General features: G+C 34.7%; 2 protein-coding genes across 3 annotated transcripts; one reads left to right on the top strand and one right to left on the bottom strand.

Moving 5' to 3' along the window:
• Window positions 1-15,660: 15,660 nt before the first annotated feature.
• On the bottom strand, window positions 15,661-17,539 carry LOC109156992 (probable N-acetyltransferase HLS1). 2 transcript variants are annotated; one of them, XM_019304877.1, is made up of 4 exons: window positions 17,098-17,539; window positions 16,827-17,014; window positions 15,869-16,732; window positions 15,661-15,834 (listed from the first exon to the last, which is right to left on the bottom strand). In XM_019304877.1, the coding sequence occupies exons 1-3, from the start codon at window positions 17,272-17,274 to the stop codon at window positions 15,874-15,876; spliced, it is 1,224 nt and encodes a 407-aa protein (XP_019160422.1). In that variant the 5' UTR covers window positions 17,275-17,539; the 3' UTR covers window positions 15,661-15,834; window positions 15,869-15,873. The 2 variants fall into 2 exon arrangements, with proteins under 2 accessions (XP_019160422.1, XP_019160421.1); XM_019304876.1 differs by having other exon boundaries at window positions 15,661-16,732.
• Window positions 17,540-26,182: 8,643 nt separating this feature from the next.
• On the top strand, window positions 26,183-27,130 carry LOC109157041 (protein SLOW GREEN 1, chloroplastic-like). The gene is made up of 2 exons (XM_019304923.1): window positions 26,183-26,186; window positions 26,374-27,130. The coding sequence occupies exons 1-2, from the start codon at window positions 26,183-26,185 to the stop codon at window positions 27,036-27,038; spliced, it is 669 nt and encodes a 222-aa protein (XP_019160468.1). The 3' UTR covers window positions 27,039-27,130.
• The last annotated feature ends 443 nt before the right edge of the window (window positions 27,131-27,573 follow it).

The following is a 27,573-nucleotide window of genomic DNA, read 5'->3' as shown; positions in this document are numbered from 1 at the left end:
AGGAAGAAAGAGGGATCATCTCTTATTCATTCAAGTGTTTCCTTCCATACAACATACAATATATGACAATACAAATATAGTTAAGTTTGGACATTATGAGTTGATTATGTAACTGATGTAACGGTCACATTTATGTATACCATTATTACCTTCCGTTACAAATGTATATTATATATATGTATATACTGTTGTAATGTGTAAAGATGTGATGATGAATGAGAAGATCATGGCCTTCCCTCTCCCCTCTTTGTCTAATTTTGTTTATCAAATCATATATAATTAAGATAGATTACTTAATATGCATGGATTATTTAATAGAATCGTATTTAATTAAGATTTATTACTTAATATGGATTATTTAATACATATAACTAGGATTTATATATATAATTTGATATGGATTATTTTATAGAATCGTCGTAATAGAATTGTATATAATTGAGATTTATTATTTAATCATGATTATTTAATAGAATCGTATATAATTATGATTTATTAATTGATATTTGTCGTAAGAAAATTCAGAATAGACAAGGGAGAAAGAGGGATCATCTCTTATTCATTCAAGTGTTTCCTTCCATACAGCATACAATATATGACAATACAAATATAGTTAAGTGTGGACATTATGAGTTGATTATGTAACTGATGTAACGGTCACATTTATGTCTACCATTATTACCTTCCGTTACAAATGTATATTACATATATGTATATATTGTTGTAATGTGTAAAGATGTGATGATGAATGAGAAGATCATGGCCTTCCCTCTCCCCTCTTTGTCTAATTTTGTTTAACAAATCATATATAGTTATGATAGATTACTTAATACGCATGGATTATTTAATAGAATCGTATTTAATTAAGATTTATTACTTAATATGGATTATTTAATACATATAACTAAGATTTATATATATAATTTGATATGGATTATTTGATAGAATCGTCGTAATAGAATTGTATATAATTGAGATTTATTATTTAATCGTGATTATTTAATAGAATCGTATATAATTATGATTTATTAATTGATATTTGTCATAAGAAAATTCAGAATAGACAAGGGAGAAAGAGGGATCAGCTCTTATTTTTTCAAGTGTTTCCTTCCATACAGCATACAATATATGACAATACAAATATAATACAAAAGTCATAATGAAGGTATTAATAATGACCGTTACATTCATTATACAAATAATGTCCAATTATTATATATTTATAACACTTCCCCTTGGACATTATTTGACCACGATCTTGTCTCGTCAAAAACTTGCTAGGAAAACCCTGTGGGAAAAACCTAGACAAGAAAAGAGTACAATAAAAAATATATTCATGTCTTATTAAAAACTTCACTAGGAAAACCATGTGGGAAAAACCTAGTTGAGGAAAAGAGTACATGATATATGTAAAAACATATATTGTATTGGTCACCTCATTAAAAACCTTAACTTAAGAAAATTGTAACACCCCCGATTTCCATACCATTTTAAAACTTAATCAAGCAGATAATCTAAGAATAATATAAGAATACACAGCGGACGTCTAACTATATAACAAATGTAAAACGTAGAGTGTTATGCCACGTCCACGCAAGGTGAACGCACAGGCGTAAACAACATCAACATAATCAATCTGTCAAAGGACAAGGTACAAACCAACCATAAGTCTAAAATCCAACAAAGGAGGCACGTCGGCCAAAACAAACTATAAGGTCTGAGGGCTCTACACTATCCATCACTAGATCGCGCTCGCCTCTAATCGGGACCTGAAAGAAACACACAAATATATGGGACGACGCCCGGTCAGCAAATGATGCTGGTAACCCACCAATACATGTGAAATATCATACATAGATAGGATATATACAAAATCATTTTCGAAACGGAATACTATATATATATATAAGTTCAAAGCCAAGATAGAAATCAATCACAAGACTCAATATCACTCTAAACAAGAATAAGGGAATACATCCCAAGACACCAAGGAGTAAACAACGACAACACAAGTAAGGCTCAAAGTGTATTCTACCATCACTTAGTAGAATATCACCCGACATACACAACACAAGAGGATAAAAGACACACATTGGCAACACATGCCCTCGCGACATCACTCGTCACGAATAGAGAATTACACAACGGCAACACTTGCCTTTGTGACATCACCCATCACGAATTGATATGCCTTCCTTATGCCCGGTTCCAACCTTATGGCTACCCCCAACCTTATAGCTAGTTCCAACCATTACCTCCAGGACCCCTGTACATCCAAGTCCAACATTTTCCCTCCTGGGACCGTCGTCCCCCACCAATGACCACCAACAATTCCACCAATTCATAGTACACGAGGGTACCGAACACACACATGGCAACACATGCCTCCCAAGAAATACGTGAACCCATCACTCAGGTCACAAACTCCATAATCACGTCATGGCCACCACGAGGACCACTGCCGTACCTTGGTGACTAATGTCCCATACCATTAATCGTGCAATCCAGGTACAGCCACACACACACCACCACCATAGGAATCAATCAACGAATCACAACGAAGATATGAAACCATACTCAACAAGGAAAAGATCACAATCCGACTCCAACGATGATTAACACAAGTCATCATCCACAATAGGAAAGAAGAAACCACACACGCTAGCATTTAAACACCGAACTAGCATGCTTATCAAACGGGTAAACCAAACATAGTATCGAAGAACACACAAGACTCATCATGGTTCAACGAATCACAAGGTTGAACACTTAGCACGATTCAAGACACCAACACCTATATGGAATCCTACCATATAGTTCTAGACATACGAAACATCAAGAAGACTCTCAAAAGCCCAACAAAGAACATCGGGAAGTCAAAACATCAAATACCGAGTCAAAAGAATCACCGGGAACAAATCCCTAAACCACCACAATATACGTACACGCGGGTGGGGCCACGGGTGGACCCCCACCCGTAGTTCCGCCCGCGGGAACCAATGTCCCACACCTTGTTCCCCGCGGGTGGGGCGGCGGGTGGACCCCTACCCGCCGTTCCGCCCGCGAATACAACTTCCTGTACCAAAAATATCCCTTCGGGGATTTTCAACACCAAGCTCAAATTCAAGTCCAAAAAACCCAAAATCTCACCAAATACAACAAAATGACTTGAATCAAAGGAATAGCCAAGCAATGGCATACATGAACCCTAATAACAAGCTCTAGATATGCATTTTCACAAGACAATGCATCAACACTCACATTTCATAGCAAAATCACATGTAAAATCCAATAAATCATCATATATGTAAGCAAAATAGATTTTGTAGAGCATGGGTTACCTCTTGTAGACTCAACATTCACTTTTAACACCTCTCAAAGCTCCTAACAAGGTTCACCTTCAACACCCACTTCAAGAACACACCACAAGGCCATAAAGATTTTACCTTTAGAAAAAGATACCTTAGAAAACACTAAAAACACAAAAGGAACATGGATCTTACCCTCCTAGATGCTCAAGAGTAGGAAAGGTGGAATCTTGGAGACAAACTTTGAAGATCTTGGAAAGCCTCAACTTAGCTTGGAGAGAAAGCTAGCTAGGTTTTTAGAGAGAAGGAAGAGCTTTTGATTTCAAAGTGTTAGGAGCGAAATGAAAGATGTCTCCTAGGTTAGCTTGGAATACAATCATAAGGAAAATGTCTTCTTTACCCTTACTAAGATGAAAAAGGTGTAAGGGAACAATAGAACTATTCACAAAGCTTTAGGTACAATACCTTGACTTGGGTTGACTAGTCAATTACTAGTCCCCGACTATTGAATTTTCAGGAATTTAAAGAATTAAATTACCAATTGGATTAGGATTAATTACTTAATTAATCCCTAAATAGAATCCGAATTTACTTGGTGTCACAAAAACATTGTGGGAAAAACTTAGTTAAAGGAAAAAGAGTACAAACGTGAGCCTTCAAGGTATAATCGGCATAATCTTCAGGATTTTAGGGTTTGTCTACTGAAGCAATTATTTTGGAACATTTTCCCATTTACATTATTATATCATACCCATGCCTCGTTAAAAACCACACTAGAAAAACCCAATGGGAGAAAACTAGTGAGGAAAAGAGTACATGATATTTATGTATTTATGTGTTGCAAATAATGCGCAACTGTTAGTCTTTTATGACCTAATCTTCAGGATTTTACGTCCAATCTTCCGGATTAATTCGAGTAAATGTACTTCTCGTCTCCCCTTGAAGATAACATGAGCCAATCATATTTTAGTATATTTCCTTATAAAACGGACGAACTAATATCATATGATCCAGGGACGGAGCCAGGATGAGAGGGTGCGGGGGGCCAACGACAATAGAAGTTTACTAAATCAAATACGTTGATATCAATTTAACATATTTCAACATAATCAATATATTATAAATTTACTAAAATTTAGATCTAGATCACAATCCGCGAACTCTGCAATATACCATAGTCTGTCAACAAATCACGCATAATAACCAGAAAAAAAAAAAAGCTAAGAATCTGCAGTAAAAAAGGAAGAAGCAGCAAATGAAGAGGCAGTTAGTTGGTAACAAAAAATGGATTGACTTCTTGCTCTTCCTCATCGAAAGGGTTGAGATCGGCTGGCTGATTTATGATGTAATTAAAACCTTCAAATTCGCCAAAAAAAAATCCTCCAAAAAAAAACTCTCTAGAAAAACTAATTAATTCGAAAATAAATCAGTTTTGAAGGAACACTAGAGTAATTCATCAAAATTCAAATGATTCAAAAAGAAAAGAGAAAAATTACTGTAGACTTGTAACGTGAAGAAAAAGATGTGAAATGTTGTCTACTTGTCTGGTATAAGATTGAAAGCCAACAAAAATACGTATAAAATTTAATCTAAAAGCTTGACTGAAGGGGACAAAACATTGAGTCACCGTGATTTACATCCTCCCAAATACTCTGTCGGCCCGGGGTCTGGAGACCCTTAGGATTGGAGATTCAATCTTTTGGGAGAAGGGGACAAAACATTTTGATGAGGGGAAAAATTTCTACACTTTCCACTTTCCTAAGTGATATTATAATATTAAAAAAAATTTTGGGAGGCGGGGGGGAAGGCCCCCAACACTCTCCATGTACCTTCGTCCCTGATATGATCCGTTTATCTAAGATGATCAAAGTGTTGAAAATTAAGAAAGAACGTAGTGATATTTTTGTAATCATTACAGTGGTGAGTTTATGTATTACTAGGTATTATTTTTGAATGAGTTTGTCTGTATTTATATTGGGCTTATTAGTTGTATCTTATAATATATTTTTTTAAGTGACAAGAGAAACATGTAGTCACTACCTAAGGGTGTATACGGGATAATATTCACATTGCGACCCTAGTTGATAAAGTATCATAAAAAGGTAAACAGTCTAGATTGTCCATAGTTGACCGGCTCAAACTAAGAAAGTTAATAAGACGCTCCCATAAAAAGTTGAACTTAGGAGTATTTTGTAATATTTTCTGAAATAATAATACTTTGATTGCCTCACTTGAAAAAAAAAAAAAAAAAGAATCACAAGTTATTTGTTATTCATAAATATAAAACTCAAATTTAATGCATCTTATTTATATAAAGTACCCAAATACTTACTGAATCACATTTATTGGGTTCATTTAATTTTACATGCTTAATATAGCTAATAAAAGTTATTCACATTAACCAACATAGTTAGCGTGATGGTTCACCATCTTATCCCTTAAGCATGATCCCCACTCATGTGAATGGAGCAAACCATTTAGCCAATCTTCTACCACAGAAGATTAGTTTTCTGGCTGGAGGGATACCTTTGTGACCAAAAAATAATAATTTATATATTTAAAAGTTTTAGGTATATTAAACAAAAAAAAAAAAAAGATAGTAAGTAAAATTTAAAAGTTGATATTATCCCACAATACAATTGCCCATAAAGTGATACATATATATTGTATTGCAACGTGGCATGCTACGTACAGATCCTATATTCTTAAAGTGATAATAAAAATAATATTATGGATCACTAGTCCACTCCCATCCCCCACTAGAAATTTAGGTTTGATATTCTCATTAGAACATGATAAGATGTGTTGAAAGTGACCCGACCACTAAATTGATCCATGTCACAACTTAAAGTACCTTCATGAATGCCACCATATCAATTAGTTTCACATTTTTGTTTTTTCAACAACACCTCCTATAGTATGTATGTGTGAATAAGATGTCGTTGGTCTTTTTTTAATTTATATAAATAATGTTTAAATCTTTCGAATATAATTATCTTAAAACCAGACATGAACATGATTAATTTTGATATGTGGGTTTTAGTACACCTTGACTAGGTAAAAACACTTAATATATTATTAAACGACCTATTATATATATGTAGTTCAGGTTAGATGAACTTTTCCGGAAAGAGGGATTTAAAAAGGTAGAGTATTCTTTTCGTACTAAAAGGTCATGAATTCAATTTTGACCAACATCTTCTTGAGTGTGTCCGTTGCACAAGGTCTTCCTAGAGCGGGTTATTACATAGGAGCTAGATTTACCCAATGCATACCATTTGATAGTGATTGTGGTTTCCCTTGTCTTCCAAAAAAAAAAAATGTAAGATGAATATAATTTTTAAGTATACCTTTTAGTTTGGTTAATGAGGTTTGACTGAAGTTATTTATAATCCAATTTTTCATAATATTAAGTTTAGTAGTAGTATACAATATTTATATATTTAGAAACTAAAGGGGGTGTATTCGATCATGACTTTCATAGAGTTTTAAAGACTTTTATGAACTTTAAAAGTTTGGAGGTATTCAATTCAAACTTTTAGAGAGTCTTTAAAAGTCAGGTGGTATTCAATCAAGATTTTTAAAGAGTCTTTAAAAGTCGTGTGGTATTCGATTAAGACTTTTAAAGAGTCTTTAAAAGTCATATGGTATTCAAAAAGTTATGAACTTTGATAGACTTTTTAATTTTAGGACTTTTGTAGACTTTTTCTTTCAAATTTAAATAGTTGAAATCCAACCATCAACTCCAAGATTTCAAAATTTTCTTTCTAACAACTTTGAATGTGCTCTTAGTCTCCCTCTATTTAAACTCTATTTTTTCTCCCTATTTAAACTTTATAAACCTATCTAACTTTAATAAAAAATTTTTTTTTTTCATTATCCTATATTTTCCTCATACCTAAACTCTACCAATTTTTCTCTTTCTCCTAAACTTTACAATCTTCCTCTAAAAATCCGAAATACTATTATTTTTACTTCATTATTGCTTGTTTATATTGGTTTTTATTTTTCTATGAATTTTTTTTATCCCTAACTTTCTCTAATTCTCCCTAAATACATGAACAAAGTAAATTTTTCAGCGTCAAATTTTAGTATATGTTTCACAATATTCATATAAATACTTATATATTTTGATTTTTATTATTTTTATGTTTATATTCGTAATATATATATATATATATATATATATATATATATATATATATATATATATATATATGTATATATATATATATATATATATATATATATATATATATATATATATATATATATTTTTAACAACAGGTTACTACGAATAGCGAACTACTGTTCGCAACAACAATTTGGGGATGCAAATAGTAGCACCTTGTTGTTGTTCACAGTCTCAAATTGCTATTGCAAATAATAGTTCTTTGCGTGATGTCTAACAATATATAAAGTATAATATTTTATATATATATTATTAATATTAGATTTTTATTTTTCTATTTTATGCAACTTGTAATTATATTTTTAAATATTTTATTTGATCAATTCTTTTATTATAAATTTTATTCTTCAATATTGTTATGAATTTCTAATGAAATAGTTTTTTTTTTGTTGATGTTTACTAATAATATATATAAGTAATTAGCATACTATGCTGTAAGTCTCAGCATACTATCGATAAAAATAATAATATTGAGAATGTTGATGTGGGTGAAGAACTATATAATAAGAAGAATTTTATGATATATTATAAATGTTTTGTAAAAAAATTATAAATGATAAGAATCAAAATCATTGAAAGTTTGCAATGATGTATTCAATTTAGAATTTCATTGACTTTTGTAGACTTCTTAAAATAAAAAGTTGATAAAAGTTTATAAATGTTTTTTATATAGACTTTTATAGAGTCTTATAAAGTTTTAAAAAGTTGTGAACGACTCTATGAAAGTCAATCAAAGTTTATTAAAATCTATCATTTTAAAAGTCTTTAAAACTCTACAAAAGTCATGATTGAATACACCCCCCTAAACTAAAAGTACTATTAAACACACAAAATCAAATTTAAAAATAAGTAAAAATACTAAAGAAAATAAACAAAAAAAAAAAGAGAGTTGATTTGACCAATGAATGGTAAGTAGAATAGATAAAATGTGATAGAGGGAGTAATATTAAGATAATAAATATGTTGTTTAATTTTATTATTAATTTAAACTTTAAGTTGGAACAAGAAGTTTAATTTTGAATTTGAAATTGGTTTACAGTGAATCAACTTTAAATTTGTTCCCTTTCAAAAAAACTTTAAATTTGTTCAGTATGTAACACTTGATTATCTTATATAAAAAATCTTGTAATTTCGATCCAATTAGAGTATGCCTAGTCAATTGAATTACTTTTATGTGATCCTTTATTAACGATTAACTTTGTCAAGAACACACTAAAAAATCTTGTAATCAAAATACTGAAAGTAAATTAACTTGATGGACCGATGGTGATGGTGGAATAGTCAATTGTGGGTCATAGCAATTTTTTTTATTCCCATAATCCCTCCAAAGGCAATTTATATCCTACACCACGGTGTGCGTTGCATTGTGTGCCCAGATGCAAAACGACGTCGTTTCAATTTTTTTTTTCTTGGAAATTTTGCTACCCAGTGTTTGACAGTTAATTTTTCTTTAAAAAAATTTTCATGTTAAAAAATGTACATAATGTTATACTAGAATACACATAATTGTATACATGAATGTACATAATTATATAACAAAATACACATACTCTTTTTTAAAAGATAATACACATAATCTAACATAATACATAATAAACATAAACTTTTAACATGATACACATCAACTCTTAACATAATACACAAAAATTTCCTGATTCGGATGTACATATTGTATAAAAAAAATGTACATAATTGTATGAAAAATGTACATAATAAAAAATAGGGAAAATGGTCAAATAGGCCCTCGAACTTTAGCTTAAAAGTCAATTAGGCCCCTAAACTTTTTAAAGGTGCAATTACACCCATCAACAATTCATTTAGGTGCAATGAAGCCCAAAAACAAGTTAATGACCTGCTATCACAGGTCATTAGGGTTCAGGCACCTTCCGGCGAATTTTCCTACAAAAAAATGTGACCAGCAACCGACCCAAATTTGTCGAAAATTTCGCCGGTCACTTTTTTTTTTGCCGGAAAATTCGCCGGAAGGTGGCCTGAACCCTAATGACCTGTGATAGCAGGTCATTAATTTGTTTTTGGGCTTCATTGCACTTAAATGAATTGTTGATGGGTGTAATTGCACCTTTAAAAAGTTTAGGGGCCTAATTGACTTTTAAGCTAAAGTTCGAGGACCTATTTGACCCTTTATAAACAAATATACATAATCATGTCAACTTCCTACCGCGCCTCCCAAAACAACGTCGTTTTGGGAGGCGCGGGAGCGCTGTGCACCGTGGTGCAGGGTATAACGATTGCCCTCCAAAGCTGTCTCTCTAAAGGTGAAAGAAAAGTTTCTTTCAATTCAAGAAAGTGTATTCTTTTAGAGAGTTAAGTGCAGTCAACTAACATTCCAACTTATTTGATTAATGAAATCACTCTTACTTTCTCCCCAACTTCCTATATCTAACCCATAGCATGTCACTATGTCAAATAGCTGTCAAATAGCTCCGAAAATATAATCAAGCGAGTGGAACATAATTCTTGTATCACAATATCATGAGTTTAATTCTTTTTTATATTCTCTTGGTCAAATTTATCGCATATATAGTTTACATAAGAATTTGATTTTCAGTGCATACTTTCTAATAATGCTTGTGAATTTTCCTTGCCATCCAAAAATAAACTATATCATACAGACAATGATCTTTATGAGCAAGAAAAATTTAACAATAACCATTGGTGGAACGGTGGGTAGGTAAATGTTGATAAGAGCATAAAGTTGAAAATTTTACATAAATTAAACCAAGGAAAAAGGGGGTGCAAAGCTCGAGATTTAGCTTAGTTTAATGTTAATTATGGTAACTATTTAGCTAGGTTTAGTTAGGCAAGGTAAAAAAAAATGCCTAACACCTTGTCTTTAACCTAAAATTCTGGGAAGACTTGTGTTCAATTCCCTCTTCATTAAGCCAAAAAGTGTCATTAGTGTTTCATGGGATGCACATATGGCACATGATCAGTCTGTATGGTTTTGTTTGTTTTAATTAACCTAACAGCTCAACCAGACAGAATTTCATTCTAACAATTGTCAATTCAAAACATGTGGAAACAGGGACGGAGCCAGGACGGAACAATGCGGGGGGCCAAACTACGATTGAAGTACTAAATTAAATACATTGATATCCCGTTAACATATCTCAAAATAATCATTACATTACAAATTCAATAAAGTTTAGAATAAATTATTTATAATTGAATCTATATTAAATTATTTTGCAATATGCTTTTCAATGCACATTACTTTGTACGGTTGAAAGAATGAAAACATTCACGCATGTTTTAAAAGACTATTGATTATTTCTTGAAAACCCCTCTTCACAACATAACATAATAGCAATTGTTTTCTCAAATACATATACTACACAATTGTTACATTATTATGCATTTTAAATTAAATACAAAATTTATCACACAACCACAAATTTACATAATTAATCAAACAAATGCACTTGATATCCATGATTTAGAATCAAACAAAACAATTATTCAAGATAAACAATAGAATATGAAACAAAAATTAACCAAACAAGTAGTTATAAATAAAAATAAAAATTAAAAATTAACTTGAAAAATATGCATAGATTTTGTTAATGACAAATCCTTTATATAATAAAGCTATATGGTTTGGGAAATAATTAATGTTACAATTAATGCCACAACATCCTTTATTATAAAAAAAAACATTTAAAAAATAAAATAGCTATATATTATATAATCATATAAAAAATATACTTTTGAAAAATAAAATAGCTATATATTATATAATCATATAAAAAATGTGTTCAATTAGAGTTTAAATTTACACATACAAAATTTAAAATTTGCTTCCCAAATGTAATTATCTTAGTTATTATTTGTATTGTGAAAATTATAATATATATGAAATACAATTAATAATAAATCAATGTAATTATGTAAATTATCTGTATAAGTTTATTTGAATATGCACATAATTATAGATTATATTAACCATACAAAATTATAATTATAATTTTAATTATAATTGTAATTTTGTATTCTATAAAAATAATAAATACTTGACCAATGGAAGCTCAAAAATATTATTATATTAAATAATTTAAAATATTTTAGTTTTTCTATTTTTTATTTATATTTATAATAACATAATTGTTTCCGTGCATCGCGCGGGTGAATTACTAGTTATCTTATTATAACGTATATGCCGCATATATGCATGGTTCTAGGCAGAGAAACTAGTAAGTAGGTTAAATAAAATTTAATTTGAATGTGAGTCAACAATATATGGAATACATAATTTGAAATATGAGAGAACTGAAAAAGTTGAGAAGATAAAAAAATTTATAACTTTACCTGTAAGATTAATTAAGTGGGGGGGGGGGGGGGGGGGGGCAAATATTTTGAAAAAACAACAAAATTTTAAAATTCTATATAATATTTTTTAAAAAAATTTAATACATATATAATATTAAAAAATTTTGGGGTGGGGGAGGGGGGCCAAGGCCCCCCTAAACATACACTTACCTCCGTCCCTGTGTGGGAAGAGACGGGGGAGAGCATCTTCGGTCTTGTGAAGGAGGTGATCGCGACGGGAAGCCTTCCAGAGGGAACCTGAGCGTGGTTGAGTGGAAGGGATTCATACATTGATGGACACCCAACATGTGTACCCAGTCGGTAGTCGGTACCACTTAGTAGTTAGTAGGCAGGCCTCGGACTCAACAGTCCGCACTTGAGAAGTGACTAGTTTTGGCTCCCTAATTATCCTTTTATAACCTCCCATTAATTACTCATAAATATTTCATTAATTATCCATAAATCTTATTTATTACCCATAAATCCCATTAATTGTTTACCATAAAATTACTATGTAGCCTACTCACCATGTACACTACCTATTTTCTACTATAAAAGAGAGTAGTCAAGAACAAGAAAGGGGGGCCTCCATCTCTCTGTAGAAAACGGCAAAACAACATGTACAAAAACTATCAAAAAAATAGTGAATTTTCAGCTTGACACCGCCTAAAAAAGCTTGTAGTTTTCACCATTTGATTTTCACTTTAAAATTAGTTATGTTGAGCTATCTAGTGAGGCAAATTATATTATGCACCGCGGTGCATAATCGATTATGCACCGCGCGTCTTTTTTTTTTTAAATGAAAATTAACCTGTGTTTATTTCCGCTGTTTCGCACCCTTTTGCAAAAAGTAACTCGGTTATTCAGTGTCATTTTGTATACACTGCAGTTTCAGTTGAACACAACTACAATTTCATTTCGATATAACTATAGTTTCATTCGATATTTATAGACTCAAATATGTGAAAATGTTATTTAATTTTATTTTATATACACTATAGTTTCATTAAAACACAACTACATGATCATTTTGATATAATTACAGCTTCATTGTACAATATACACTCAAATATGTGAAATGTTATTCAGTTTCAGTTTATATACACTGCAGTTTCATTTCACTATAACTACAGTATTATTTTGATATAACTGCAGTGTCGGTTTGGATATACTATAGTGTCAGTTGGTTTTTAATACACCAAACAAACGGACTCTGTTAACTCTAACGGCGGGCCGTTTCTTTACTCGTTTTTGACCGCGGTACATGTAATATAACGACTGATCTAGTGACTACCCCCATATTACGAAATCAACATTGGCGCGACCGACACAAAAGACCGTGTACCCCTACCATCACAGCCAGAAAATCAAGCACTGGGCTGCTGAAAAAGCAGGGCGCGCGACTTCCACCAGCCGAACAGGCCGAGCAGTTGCCCAAAGAAATATACTCGACCGGAGTCGATCTTGACCGCCCTGGAAGACGGGTGTGAGTCGCCCTAAAAGGCGGGTAAGGACTGTCTTCAATTTCATTGACGATTGATACTACGGGACGTTGCTCAGTTAAGGTTGGAGACTCCCACAAAGTTTGTACAAAATTCTTACCAATTATCCCTACACAATTCCATATTTAAGGGTGTGCTTGCATGGAAAATTTTGGTCATATGCATACCGTACATGGCAAGATTGGAGAGAATGTGCAGCGGATCGGAAGAAAGTATTTGGTTACAAAATGTGTGGTCGCCTGGTTGATCAATGAGGAGTTTTCAATATGCCGCCAACTATTGCAAGCAGTACGACGCTAGGGGAATGCATATTCTCTGGCAACTTTCATCAGGCAGACATGAAAAGTTGAGGTATTGGAATTTCCAAATTGTCAGCGGAACAAAACGGTGGAATTAGTTTTGCTAGTGCATATTTACTGTATATCATTCTTTGTATAGTGAAAAGAGAGAAAAAAAAAAAAAAAAAAAAGAGTGATCAAAGTGGTAAGGTGGTCAACTAGCCTTCGAAATGGAACAATTGAGTTTGGGTCTCAGCCAGCCCTTTTAGTGACACGAATATAAGTTTGGGTCTCGGCCAGCCCTTTAAATGGTACGATTGAGTTTGGGTGTCGGCCAACCCCTTAATAGTGCGGCAAATCTGAGTAGTCAAGCACCCCTTAGACACGAGGCAGTTGGCTGATTTTTACTAGCCTTCTTTGAATCTATGCAGGTTTGAGAACATGAAGTGAGATGTTGAGGAACTGACTAATAGAAGTTTGAGGGTCAACGAACTTAGGATATAATATTTTACTAATTGGTCCAGACCATACCCTTTAGTGGGGCGCATCTCACAAATACGTTTTTTCACTCAATTGGTGTTTTAAAATTTTAATTTACAGGTAGTCAGTCTCAACAGTCAGCCATAGAAATATGGCGGAAAAGGAGTCAGTTCTCAGTCACCTCGCAGCTCCTTGTAAAAGGATTTGGAAAAATATAAGGTGTTTGGGGTTGACTAGACGCTTGTAAAAGGAGATGGTGCTCAATCAATCGCACCTCCTTGTAAAAGGGATTGGTAAAATATAGGGTGCTTGAGGTTAGCTAAAGGCATGTAAAAAGAGTCAATGTTCAGCCAATTGCGCCTCCTTGTAAAGGAGTCCGAAAATTTTTATTCATAATTCAATTGTGAGGGTGTTGAATTGAATTGAGGCGTGACACAAGAAAGTAAGGAACTGATGATGGACACCCAACATATGTACCTGACAATCAGGCTTCGGACTCTGTCAACACTCGGGATGTTACCTGCCTTGGCAAAGAGTGTAAACGAACCGAGCCGAGCTCGACAAATAATCGATAGGCTCGAGCTTGAAAATTGAAGCTTGAGCTCGGCTCGGTTATGGAACGAGGCGGCTCAAGCTCGAAGTTGACCGAGCTCAAGCCAAGTAGCTCGTGAGCCGTTTAGTTATAATTATATAAATATATGAACAAATAATATATATATATATATATATATATATATATATATATATATATATATATATATATACACACATATATATAATAGCTCCCTAGTGGCTCAAAGAGCTACGAGCCTAAAACATTTGAACTTGAGCTCAGCTCGATTACAAAATGAACAGGCTCGATCTCGATCCAAGCTTTGACCGAACCGCAAGCTCATTTACACCCTAACACCCCTAGTCTTGGCTCCCTAATTATTCTTCCATAACCTCCCATTAATTACCAATAAATATTTCACTAATTGTCCATAAACCTTATTTATTACCCATAAATCCCATTAATTATCTACCATAAAAATACTATAAGAAGCCTACTCACCATGTACACTACCTGTGTTCTACTATAAAAGAGAGTAGTCAACAAGAAGAAAGAGGGGCTCCATCTCTCTGTAGAAAACTGCAAAACAACATGTACAAAGACTATCAACAAAATAGTTGATTTTCAATTTGACATCGTCTAAAAATGCCCGTGATTTTCACTATTCGATTTTCACGTTAAAATTATTGTGTGTTTTTCCTTCTTTCTTCTCAAATTACTTATATTTTGTTGATTAATCGATTATGTTGACCTGCCGAGTAACTACTCCCAGGTCACAAAATCAGCATCCATCCTTAACTAAAGATCAAGAGTTTAATTTTAACTTTGGGTATGAAATAACTTTAAATTTTAAATAGAGATGCTTTCAATTTAACAAAGAAATTAGTCACTGTCTTTGACGGTAGAAACTCCGGTCTATACATACAGAACAAAAGGAAGCCAGGGGATGTGTATAAAAGGGAGAAATCCATTTACAATAGAAAAGGGGATATTCCACCCCATTTACAAAAGGGCCTCAAAAGAGCTCAAAGAGATTTTCCTTAGCTTCTATTTTCACTTGTTTCCTCGAGACAAAAATCTTCCCCGGCCCGGCCAAGAAAAGAAAAGCGAGAATGTGACTAAACAACGTTAATTTAATAAACACTAAGACAAAAAGACAAGCTTTCTTCTAGCTTTTTTGCTGTTTTGGTTAAACCTCTAATGGAGAAAAGCCGCTAGAAAGTGACAACCTCTATTAAACTTCTCTGGGATCAACAAAAATGGAGAGATCAGGTTGTGACTTAGTCCAGTCACCTACAGACCCGTCACTGTAGCCTTCCCCCAGGCGTTTAATGCACCACAAGTCGTCGGCGCACGATAGTGTTTTCCAGTGGGGGATTCCTAACCTGAGCGGGTCGGCGGCGGACACCTCCGTGGCCACCACGCCGCAGCCGCGCTGCTTCGCCATGTTATGGGCGAAGCCGCAAAGGGCGGTGATGAACTCCACGGCCAATGGGCCTTCCCCGCCGAGCCCGTACAGAAAATGCAGCCCAAACGGCCGGAAAACCTCCGGCACCGACGGCAAACGCAGCCACGGGAAAGCCCGGTCGAGTAGCCGCGTCGTCTTCGCGAACCCCCGCAGCTTCCTCGACGCGCCGCGCACCTCCAGCTTGAACACCGCCATCGAGTTCCACACACTCAGCACCGCCCACGACTCCGGCGGCGCCGCCAGAAACTCCTCCGAACCCCGCCACGCCTCCCGCCCCCCCTTCGGCACCGCCAGAAACGTCCCTAAATTTAAACTATTCCGCAAAACAGAATCGATATCCCGCGGGAAAAACTCCGTCGCCGAGAACCTCCTCCGGTACAACACCTCCGCGTCGCCGGGACTCAGCTTTATAATGGTGACTCGGCCCGAAACGCGAACTCGGTGAGCGAACACGGGCTGAACCAGGATCGACGGTTCCCGGAACTTTGAATACCCGCATTTATGAGTGAAGAGATTAATAGAAGCTTGGTTATCGTTCTCGGTAGCCATGTATGAATACTCGGCTCCATTTTCTCTAAACCATTCCTCCATTTTCGTCACCAGATTCAACCCAATTCCCATTCTCCTGTATTTAACAAGAAGAATTCAAGAATGATTTTTTTTGTTATTTATATTACGTGACATATACACATATAATAATATATATATATACACAGTACCGGTGAAAAGGAGAGACTCGAAGGCCCAGGATATAAGCAACTTTGGCGTAAACCGGAAGAGGATGACTGGTTTTTCCATTTCTGGGCAGTTTCTTCCCGCAAGTCACAGTCTTTATGCAGCTTCTGATCATCCCCACAATCTCCCGCCGCCATTCGCCGCCGTCTTTTTGCACGACCACCTCGGCAACCTGATCATTGCCGAAAACAAACGATAAGATCGAATTGAAACAGAGTAGGGTCTGCAGCTTAGCTAGCTTTGCTTACAACTTACAAGCATTTTATAAACGGGGGAGTTTCGGACTCTGCAAATTGGGTCACCCAAAAGGTCAGTGAAGATGGAGAGTTTGCCGCCGCCGGTGGGGCCGACTTCGCATATTCTCTCCACCTCCTCCACCGCTCTACAGTCGTTCTTGGGGTCGTAATCTCGCACCACCGCCGCCGCCGCCATCTCCGGCCTTCCCAAATTTTAATCTGCAAAGTATATATTATACTCTAGACTAGAAAAAATGGTGGCCGAGAGCAGAGCAGGGTGGGAGTGATTTAGAAGCGAAGGGTTTATATAGCGCAGGGGAAGATGAAGAAGAAAGATTGCAGCTTTTTCAAGAACTGAAAAGCCTGGAAATCCTATCCTATCGAGAACTGAGAAATGAGATTTTCTCTCTTCTCATATAAGCGCCGGAGAGAAGAAACACACAACTCGACGGCCATTAAAACGTATGATGATGCTCTAAGGCTGGCTATTTATAATCCCCTCCTAATCTAACTACCACACCTTAGCATCTATTAGAAAATTAACACTTAAAAAAGTCCTTTAGCTGTGACCATGGTGTAAAATTAGTCATTTAATTATTAAAAATTTAAATTTAACTTCTTGTTATTATCAAAGCGATGAATTTAGTTTTAAATTCAACACAAAAACAAATATGTTTTTAAGTAACTAGAGAAACCTGCACTCACTACTGAAAGGGTGCACGTTATAAATAACACTTTTTGATACATAAAAAAGTTGCATGCGCTACTCGAAGGTGTTCTATAAAGATAAATTAGTTTAAATTGCCCAAAACTGACTAGGTTTAATCCAAGAAGGTCAATAGACATAGTTGAACTTGAGGCCTTGTGATTAAACTAATTACCAACCTAACTGTTCATCCAACTTAGTCAAGATTGTACCTGAATAACCAAGTGTAATAACACAAGCAATGATTTTAATAACAATTGACCAATAAATCTACACAACTGTATTAACATATGAACAAAAAATGCCACCTTCATTGAGCCAAACAACACTCTTTTCCCACGAAAATTTTTGTAATAAACTCTAAAGGAAAAAAAAGTGCACTTTACTTTTTTTTTGGAAGTCCCTTCCAAGAGGCATTTGTAACTGTATGCCCGTTCATATTTCGTATAGGACAGGGAGAGGAATAGTGGCTGGGGCATTTAATGACGGAAACAATTTGTAATTAGATTAACGTTAATAATGGGCGCGAAAAGGAAGGTAATTAAGGAGAAATGGCGGCTATGGCTGCGCGGGGGCGGTGCCTGTGGGTATTTTTAATGCTTTATTTAAAATTTTCTGTGTCGACACTTTTAAAAGAAAAATACTACATGTATTTTTATTTTTTATTTTTACACATAAAATTTTGATATAAATACTTGTATTAGGATTCACGAGAAAAAAGTAATGTATTAATGATTGAATACCCATCCATCCATCCATCTATCTATCATCTATCATTCTGATTGCAGATAGACGCCATGATGGGTGTTTCTTTCCATATTTACATGCCGCTGCTTGTGCATGGAATCAGCTTTTAGCACATCATGCCCATCATCATTCCAATGTTCCCTCCATCTAAAATCATCACATTCACATTATTATCCCACCACATCTTATTTCCATAGATTTTCCTTATATAATTGTCCCCATACAAAACCATTTGCCCACAAAAAGGTGAATTCACTTCAATTATATTCCCTCCAAGACTCCCGCACTTTAACTTGACAGAATTATTGAGAGACAAATTACGGTAAGTCATCGGCTTATTAAGTGGGCGAAAATTGTAAAGTGCCTACAATGAGTTACGTATTCTCATAAAAGGGTGAAACTCCTATATAGCATGTTAGGATCAAACGTTTATCACTTACATTAAAAGCTATAATGATCGTAGCGAATGCACAACTTATAGATCGTCATCACATTTTACTGGCCTCCGCCCAACAGTCTCCAGCCATTAAGTGCTTGACCTGACTCTGATACCACTTGTTAGGATCAAACGCTTATCATTTACGCCAAAAGTTATAGATCGTAGCGAAGATGCAACTTTATTTCCTTATAGACCGCCATCATATTTTCGAGACGTTGGGTGCTGGGCTTAGCCTTTACTCTTTAACGGCCTCCGTCCAATAATCCCCCAGCTACCGAGTGCAAGACTTGGCCTTTATCGGCCTCCACCTAACATAGCAGCGGGTAGGACTTGATCATGTGTCATTGTTCATAATCTGCCACCAAAAAATCAACTGAATTACCTATGTGAGCTCTCATTAAAATATTCTTATTTCTTTGACTCCTCGTGTTCACATTCTAACTTTTTTTTTTTTTGTTTCTTTTGTTTTATTTTTATTTTTTAAAAAAAAATGGTTGAGTGAGTAAAACATGATTCACATACATAACGATCGCAATGTTTAACAAATTATTGCCAACACCCTTTCAATCCGTCATATTAGTCTGTTACACAAGCTAAGGCATCTAATGTGGTTTACCGCTCCAATGTGGTGTTCATCATGAACTAGTTAACCCTAGTAAGTAATCAAAAGAATTAGTTCATAATTAAATATATAACAAAAAAATCAATCAAATAATGTTGCAACATTAAATATATAACAAAAAAATCAATCAAATAATGTTGCAACATTAGGAGGTGAATATGATAAAATCGTATTAAGAAGAAAATGTACCATTGTTCATTGCCTTATTACATAATATTTTACTAATCAAATAAGTTGCTACATCAAATGTCACCATAATCACCTCCACCAAAACTTGAACCTACCACCTCTCACATAAGAGAGCAACATAGTACCATTAGACCACAAGGTACTTAATAGATACTTTCATTCTTATATCATAACAATTAACAAAACTCAAAGCTATTTTGACCATAAGTCCGTTGATTTTGTAATTAAACAATAACAAGATTTAACCAGCTTGGTTGACGTGAGTAGTGGTGCATTCTCGTCCCTTAAGAGAGGCCGGGAGTTCGAATCCCCTCTTGTATAGAATATAATCAATCTAATCAGCACTTTACTTTCTTAATTGGGCCAGATCGGTGCGAATGGAGATTAGTCTGAGTATGGTACGGGTGTAAAGGGCCTCACTTTACTTTCTTAATTGGGCCAGATCAGTGCGAATGGAGATTAGTCTAAGTATGGTACGAGTGTAAAGGGGCCTCACTTTGCTTTCTTAATTGGGTCAGATCGGTGCGAATGGAGATTAGTCTGAGTATGGTACGGATGTAAAGGGGCATGTTCAGGATACTTAATGGCTTGACTAATTAAACAGAAAAAAAAAAAAAAAAAAAAAAAACTCATGATTTTACTTTTTCTTCCCTTTGTTGAAAAAGGGTATTTCTTAATCTAAATTTATGTGTACGTTATCTTTTTAGTTATGTTTTATTCCGCGATACCTAACAGGGCGTTTGGATGGAGGGAATTTAAATTTCATTCCCACCTAATTCCAAAGGCCACTAAATTCCTTAGTTTGGTTGGAAGGAATTGCAATTCCCTCATTTTCATGAAATTAATTAAAATCTCATGTCTCTCCACCCCCCCCCCCCCCCCACCCATCCATCCATATTTTAATTCCATGAATTTTAGAAAGAAAAAAAAAAAAAGGTAATCATGAGACAAAATTACCATACCCCTATGTTATTTAAACTTAAAATCGATGCCCACAACAACAATAAGTATTTTGAACTTTATATATTACTTATTCCCTTTCAATTTCCATATATACCAAACAATGGAATCGAAATTCCCAGTAATTATATTCCTGTAAACCAAACACTGTAATTTAAATTCTCACTTTATTCCCGATAATTCATTTCCCATGAAATTGCAATTCCTTTCCCACGTAATTCCTTCCCTCCAACAAAACGGGCAAATTATGCTATGCGCACGTGCGCACGGCGCTAAAACGGCGTCGTTTTCCGTGAAAACGACGCTGTTTTAATTAAAAAAAAAAATTGTTCGAAACGCCGTTAACGGCATATTCGTTATGAAATTATGAATATACAGTTATGACATTATGAATGTACAGTTATAGAATTATGAATGTATAGTTATGGAATTATGAACTTACAATTATGAACATAGAGCTTCGAAAATTATGAATGTTCGGTATGGAATTATGAATATACAGTATGGAATTATGAATGTACAGTTATGGAATTATGAATGTACTGTTATGGAATTATGAATGTACAGTTATGGAATTATGAATGTACAGTTATGAAATTATGAACATAGAACTCTGACATTATGAACTTACAATTATGAACATAGAGCTTCGAAAATTATGAATTTACAGTTATTGAATTATGAATGTACAGTTACGGAATTATGAATGTACAGTTATAGAATTATGAATGTACAGTTATGGAATTATGAATGTACAGTTATGAAATTATGAACACAAAGCTGTGAATATATGCTCCTATAACGAAGCGGTCTGAAATTAAATTTTAAAAAAAAAAAAGAAGAAAAAAGAAGAAGATAACGGTGCCTGACGGCACCATTATCCGTGCGCATGAAGCACGCTGGGCACGAGCCCACAGCATAACTATCCAACAAAACGCCCTAATAATAGTTGAATTTATGTGGATTTATTGAGTAGAGAAAAGTTATAAGTTTTATTTTTTGCAACTCGCAATTAAGTAAATTAAATTTGTAAGGAAATCATTTATTGTCGAATAGTAAAAATGTAAACTATTATAAGTAAAGATTGGATAAGTAATGACATTTTTGTAAGGGAAAATGGCACCTTTTCCCTCTGTGTTATATGCTTATAGCACTTTTTTCCCCTGAATTATTCATGCATTCACATTTGTCCCCTCAATTATTATAGAAGTGGCGGTTTTTCCCCCCTGATAATATTAAATGGACATTTCTACCCTTAAAACAAATATTTTACTTATTTCTATTCTTCACCAAATTATTGCTTATACGTAGGGATGACCACGGTTCGGTTCGAACTGAACCAAACACTATAGCAATCAAATTAAAAAATTTCGGTTATGATTCATAACATAACCCAATATTTGGGTTTCCGTTTATTAAAATCGTGAACTGGAAAAAATGGATCCTGAACCGTGAACCGGAGGTTCAAATCGGAACAACTACTAGCAATAGCTTAAATTATAATTATAATATTTGCAAATAGTGTATGTTTTTTTTTTTTTTCCGCATTTATATTGACTCTCACATATAAGTATATATAATCGCGATTTGAGTTTTATTTTGAACCGTCGGTTCACGATTTTGGATCCAATTTGAACGGTTGGTTCAAACTTTCTTTTAAAATTTTATTTTTTTATTTTTAAAATATTTTAAATTTAACACTTAATGTATTTTATTTTTTCAAATTGTGGTTATAATTTGTTAGAGAAGAAAAATAAATGAAATATTTATTTTAAGGGTAAATATGTCCATTTAATATATCAGGGGGAAAAACTGCCACTTAAATAATTTAGGGGGAAAAAATACTATAAGTATATAACAAAGGGGGAAAAAGTGCCATTTTCCCTTTTTGTAAAAAAGTTTACGGAAAAGGTACAAATAAGTCATTAAATTATTTGTCAATCCAAGCACCTTGTGTTCAAATGGCATGTAGTGACCTCCCATATAGGAGGTCATGAGATCGAGCCTTAGTAGAGGTGGTGAGAAAGTATAAATAAATGAACAGATATTACCTTAACACAAAGAACCAATAACGCCTCCACTGAGGCTCGAACTCACAATTTTTCAAATAGAAGTCCAATTCGGGTACCATTAGATCACATAGTCCTGATAGAATCAGCATAAGCTAATTACTAGTTTTTTTCACAATATTAGTACATTATATTAAAATATACACATGGTCAGCACAAACCTGTTGTTAACCTACTAAAAATGCTAATTGCTCTCTTTTTTCGAGATCAGAGATGAATTTGAAGCTTATTCAAATTTGGTGGCTTAATTACTATCCCCAAATAATTCAATGACCTATTTGTACATTTTTCTCAAAAATTTAAATATTATTTTTATAATTGAAGCATTTTTTTAAAACCATTAAAATATTTAACCTGGGTATGTCAATTTAGCCATTATTATTTTCCTAGAAAGAAAGATAAATGATTAAAAAAAATGGAAAATGATCAAATAAGCCCCTGAACTTTATAGGAGAAGTCAATTAGCTCCCTGAATTTTTAAAAATAGCAATTAAACACAAACTTTTGACTTTCGTGCATTTAAACTCAAAAATTGAATATTTATCTATAAATACCGACAACCTCTTATATAACATCATACGTGTCATTTTTATTAATAAAATAATATTTAAGTTTAAAAAATTTAAAAATTTTAATTTTTTTTTACAGAAAAAAAAAAAAAAAAAAGAAGAAGAAAACCTTGCCTTTCAAAGGAAGCCATGGCCGCCTTCTTCGTCTCCAAATCTGGAGACGAAGAAGGGTCTTCAGTTCCTTCTTTGTCTCCAAATTTAGAGACAAAAAAGGGGATGATTTTTATCTTAAAAAAAAAAAAAAGAAGTTAAAGTTTGAAAATTTTTATGTGTCGGGGGGAAGAGAGAGAACATGTAGTCACTATCTAAGAGTGTATCTGGATAAATGTAATAATGAGCAAACTATATAAGAGTTGGTCTGTAGAGTGATATCATACATTTCAATGTCGTGATCAAACACTATTGCTTAACCTCGAGTTTCCAACATTTAAATATACCGTTTATGATCATACCATTTTTTTTTAAATAACCGTAACCATTTATTAACTCATGAATGAAACGATAGAGTCAGGAGGGATCGAGTCCCAATACATAGTCTGATCCTGATCGTAAGCTAATAAAGCTAGTGTATGAGCATGTAAATTAAGTGTCCTGGTAACAAAACTCAAAGAGCAATAAGTAAATAAAGACATAGCTATCTTACATTTGTCCACAATGACCCCAACGTAGGACAAAATTGATGTAGCTTCTGAGTGTATCGCATTCTTTAGCACCAAGCAGTCTGTTAGGAGGTCCACCTCAAACACGTTTCGATCCCTAAGCCAAGATAAGACTTCTTTGCAAGCCAGATCCACGAAGCATCGCGACCGGACAGCTGCTGCTTCGATCGACGCTACTGCCGGCGTGGTCTGCGGAGTTTTGGCGTGGACATGTGTGTACGCATGCTCCGCAGCTACTGCTCGCATCCATACTTGGGCAGGACGTCGCAACGCTCCCTCCCAAACGGCTTCGTTTCGGGCACTCCAAAGGTAATAAAGCACCACTACCAGTAGTCGGCATTGTTCGTTTGTCAAAATTGTCATTGCACCCATAAGCCATGATGCAAAAGAGGTAGTTACAATATTTGTGACAGGTAGCCTCGTAATATTCCACACAAGTCTAGAATAATCTCATAAAATTAATGAGTGCATAACATTCTCATGTGTGAGACCACACATTGTGCATGTTGGATCCACATCTACTCTATTTATAAGCAAATTGTTGGTGGTAGGAAGAATATCACACACAGCTCCCCATAAAAAAGTCTTCCATTTGGGAGGGACCTTCAATTTCCACAATGTAACCCATTTATCAAAAGTTCCAGGGTTATGATCAAAATCACCCACAACTCTCCTATAGGCATCCTTAACCGTATAAATCCCTCTTGGATCACTAAGCCAATACCATGTATGATTCCTCATAGTCTGGACTAATAGGTATTTTAGAGATACGATCCACATCCTCAGGATTAAAAAGGTCAGCTAAAATATGGGGGTCCCACATATTAGTTTGCTGATCAATTAGCCCTGCCACTATCGCTTCCCTTAACTCTTCAGGCATAATTGTTTGGACGAGTGGAATGTGATTATCCTGCAACCAAGAGTGCCCCCAAATTAAAGTTGTTCTGCCATTACCAATCCTTCTACGCACCCCAGAGCAAACAAGGTCATGCGTAGCCATAATACTCCGCCAGCAATAACTCGGAAATATATGACTCATTTCTCTGCAATTATATTACACTTATATTAATTAAACTAATAATTACAAGATATTAATATAATTATAATTAAACATGGATCGTTAGATTTTTCTCTAATAATTATAATTAATTAATTCAGATATAGAGGAAGAGGAAAAAAATAAAGGCGATATGTTGAAATGAAATATAATTAAGGTGTAAAAGTAAAATTGCACAAATATTAGTATAATTGTCTAATAATAATTGCCTAATTGCTATTGGGCTTGTTTGGTTATCAGCGGTTAGCGGTCAGCGGTATCGGGTTGTGTTAGCGGTTATCAGATAGCGGATTGCATTAGCAGGTTTGACCAGCAGATTGTATTAGCGGTTTATAAAAAAAGTATTTGGTAAAATTAGCTGTTTAGATTAGAGGTTAACATGTAAAATGACCATAAGGGTATACATTATAATTTATAATTCATAATAATAATAATAATAAAAATTAAAAAAAAAAAAGAACGAAAGAAGGGAGCAGCACAAGCTGCTCCCCTCTTGCATTCCCACTTTTCCCACCGTCCCACATCGGTGGGAAAAGTGGGAATGGAGCCTTGAGGCTCCTATTTAAGGAGCCTCAAGGCTCCACAAATTTGTTGCCCATCCCAGATGAGCAACATTGAGGAGCCGTTTTGGCTCCTCAGATTAAGGAGCCATTTCGGTCCTCATTAAGTTTTAAGTTTTTTTTTTTTAAATATAAAGAGGGGCGTTTTAAATTTTCCCCAAAACGCCAACTGCAAACGCTGCAAAGTGCAGCGTTTGCAAAAGCAGCGGTTTGGAGCAGCTCCAAACCGTTGCTAACCAAACAATTTTTTTTTTTTGCGGTTTGACATGAACGGCGGATCCCGCTAAAAAATGGCGTATCTGCCAATAACCAAACATGGCCATTATGCCAATTAAGCTAAACATGGATTGTTGTCTTTATTTTTATAAGGGAAAATCAACGATTTGGTCCCTCAATTATTAGCGAAATATCAATGTAGTCCCTTAATCGCTAAATCATCGATTTAGTCCCTGGAAATAACTGTTTTTAGTTGATTTGCCCCCTCTGACCGTTTTCCGTTGAGAATCCGGCGAATGCTCCGATTTGGCATGGGTAAGTTTGTCATTTCACATTTTGGTCCTATTCTTTTTGTCCTATTTAATTGGTTTAGTCTTCTTCTTCTTCAACGATACAAGAAATTGAACAGAGAGCAGGTTTGAAGAGATTGAACAGAGAGCAGATTTGAAGAGATTGAACAGAGAGCAGATTTGAAGAGAGAGTTCTGGAGCCCCCGTTTGAGCCCTGGCCGCCGTGGAGACCGCGTTTTCCGACGAGGATAAAGAAAGAGTTCTGGAAGAGAATTTGCTATTGAATCCAAACGATGTTGGAGCGTTAAGGTGTTTGATGGAGATGAAGATCCAGAGCCGGAAAATTGCAGAAGTTATTGGCATTATCGATCGATTGATGGAGATTGACCCGAGCGATATGGAGTGGCCGTTGCTGAAGTCCCATTTGTATGCTTACAGTGGAGAGGTGGAAATGGCGAAAAATGGATTCAATGAGATTCTGGCAAAGGACCCTTTTAGGGTTGAGGCTTATCACGGATTGGTAATGGCTGCATCCGAGTCCAAATCGACCCAGGATTTGAAGGAAATCGAGAAAAGAATCGATGAGGGGATGAAGTTGTGTAAGAAGCAAGGCAAGAAGGCAGAATTTAGGGATTTCAAGCTTTTGGAGGCGCAAATTCGGGTGAAGGAGGAGCCCAGGGACTTTAGACCATACATATGCCAAGGGATCATATACACATTATTGAGGAAAAACAATGAAGCTGAGAAGAACTTCGAGAAGTTCCGGAGATTGGTGCCCAAGGGCCATCCTTATGCAACATACTTTGATGAAACTATGATTGCAACAAAGGTTTTTGCACAGAAAATGGAGAACGAAATAGCAATGTCCAAGAAATGAAAAGCTTCGGTTTAATTCAGAGCCCCAAATTGGCCTATTTGAGCTGTTCCTATTGTGGGATGCGGTATGCTGCAGTTTCTCTGTTAAGTTATTGACAAGCATATACTTTACATATATTGTTTTGCATATGTGATAGTACTACTCTCTATGGTTTCATATTGTAGAGTACTACTCTCTCTGTTCAATCTCTTCAAACCTGCTCTCTGTTCAATCTCTTGTATCGTTGAAGAAGAAGAAGACTAAACCAATTAAATAGGGCAAAAAGAATAGGACCAAAATGTGAAATGACAAACTTACCCATGCCAAATCGGAGCATTCGCCGGATTCTCAACGGGAAACGGTCGAAAGGGGCAAATCAACTAAAAACAGTTATTTCCAGGGACTAAATCGATGATTTAGCGATTAAGGGACTACATTGATATTTCGCTAACAATTGAGGGACCAAATCGTTGATTTTCCCTTTTTATAATAATTACAATTAAATTATTTTTTTTCCATATTTATTTTAGTAATAATATAATTACATATCCATTTT

This window comes from Ipomoea nil, unplaced genomic scaffold (genome assembly GCF_001879475.1).
Source record: "Ipomoea nil cultivar Tokyo-kokei standard unplaced genomic scaffold, Asagao_1.1 scaffold2761, whole genome shotgun sequence".
Classification (NCBI taxonomy): Eukaryota; Viridiplantae; Streptophyta; class Magnoliopsida; order Solanales; family Convolvulaceae; genus Ipomoea; species Ipomoea nil.
Note: the sequence above shows the minus strand (reverse complement) of the source record. Positions and strands in the feature narration are given on the sequence as shown.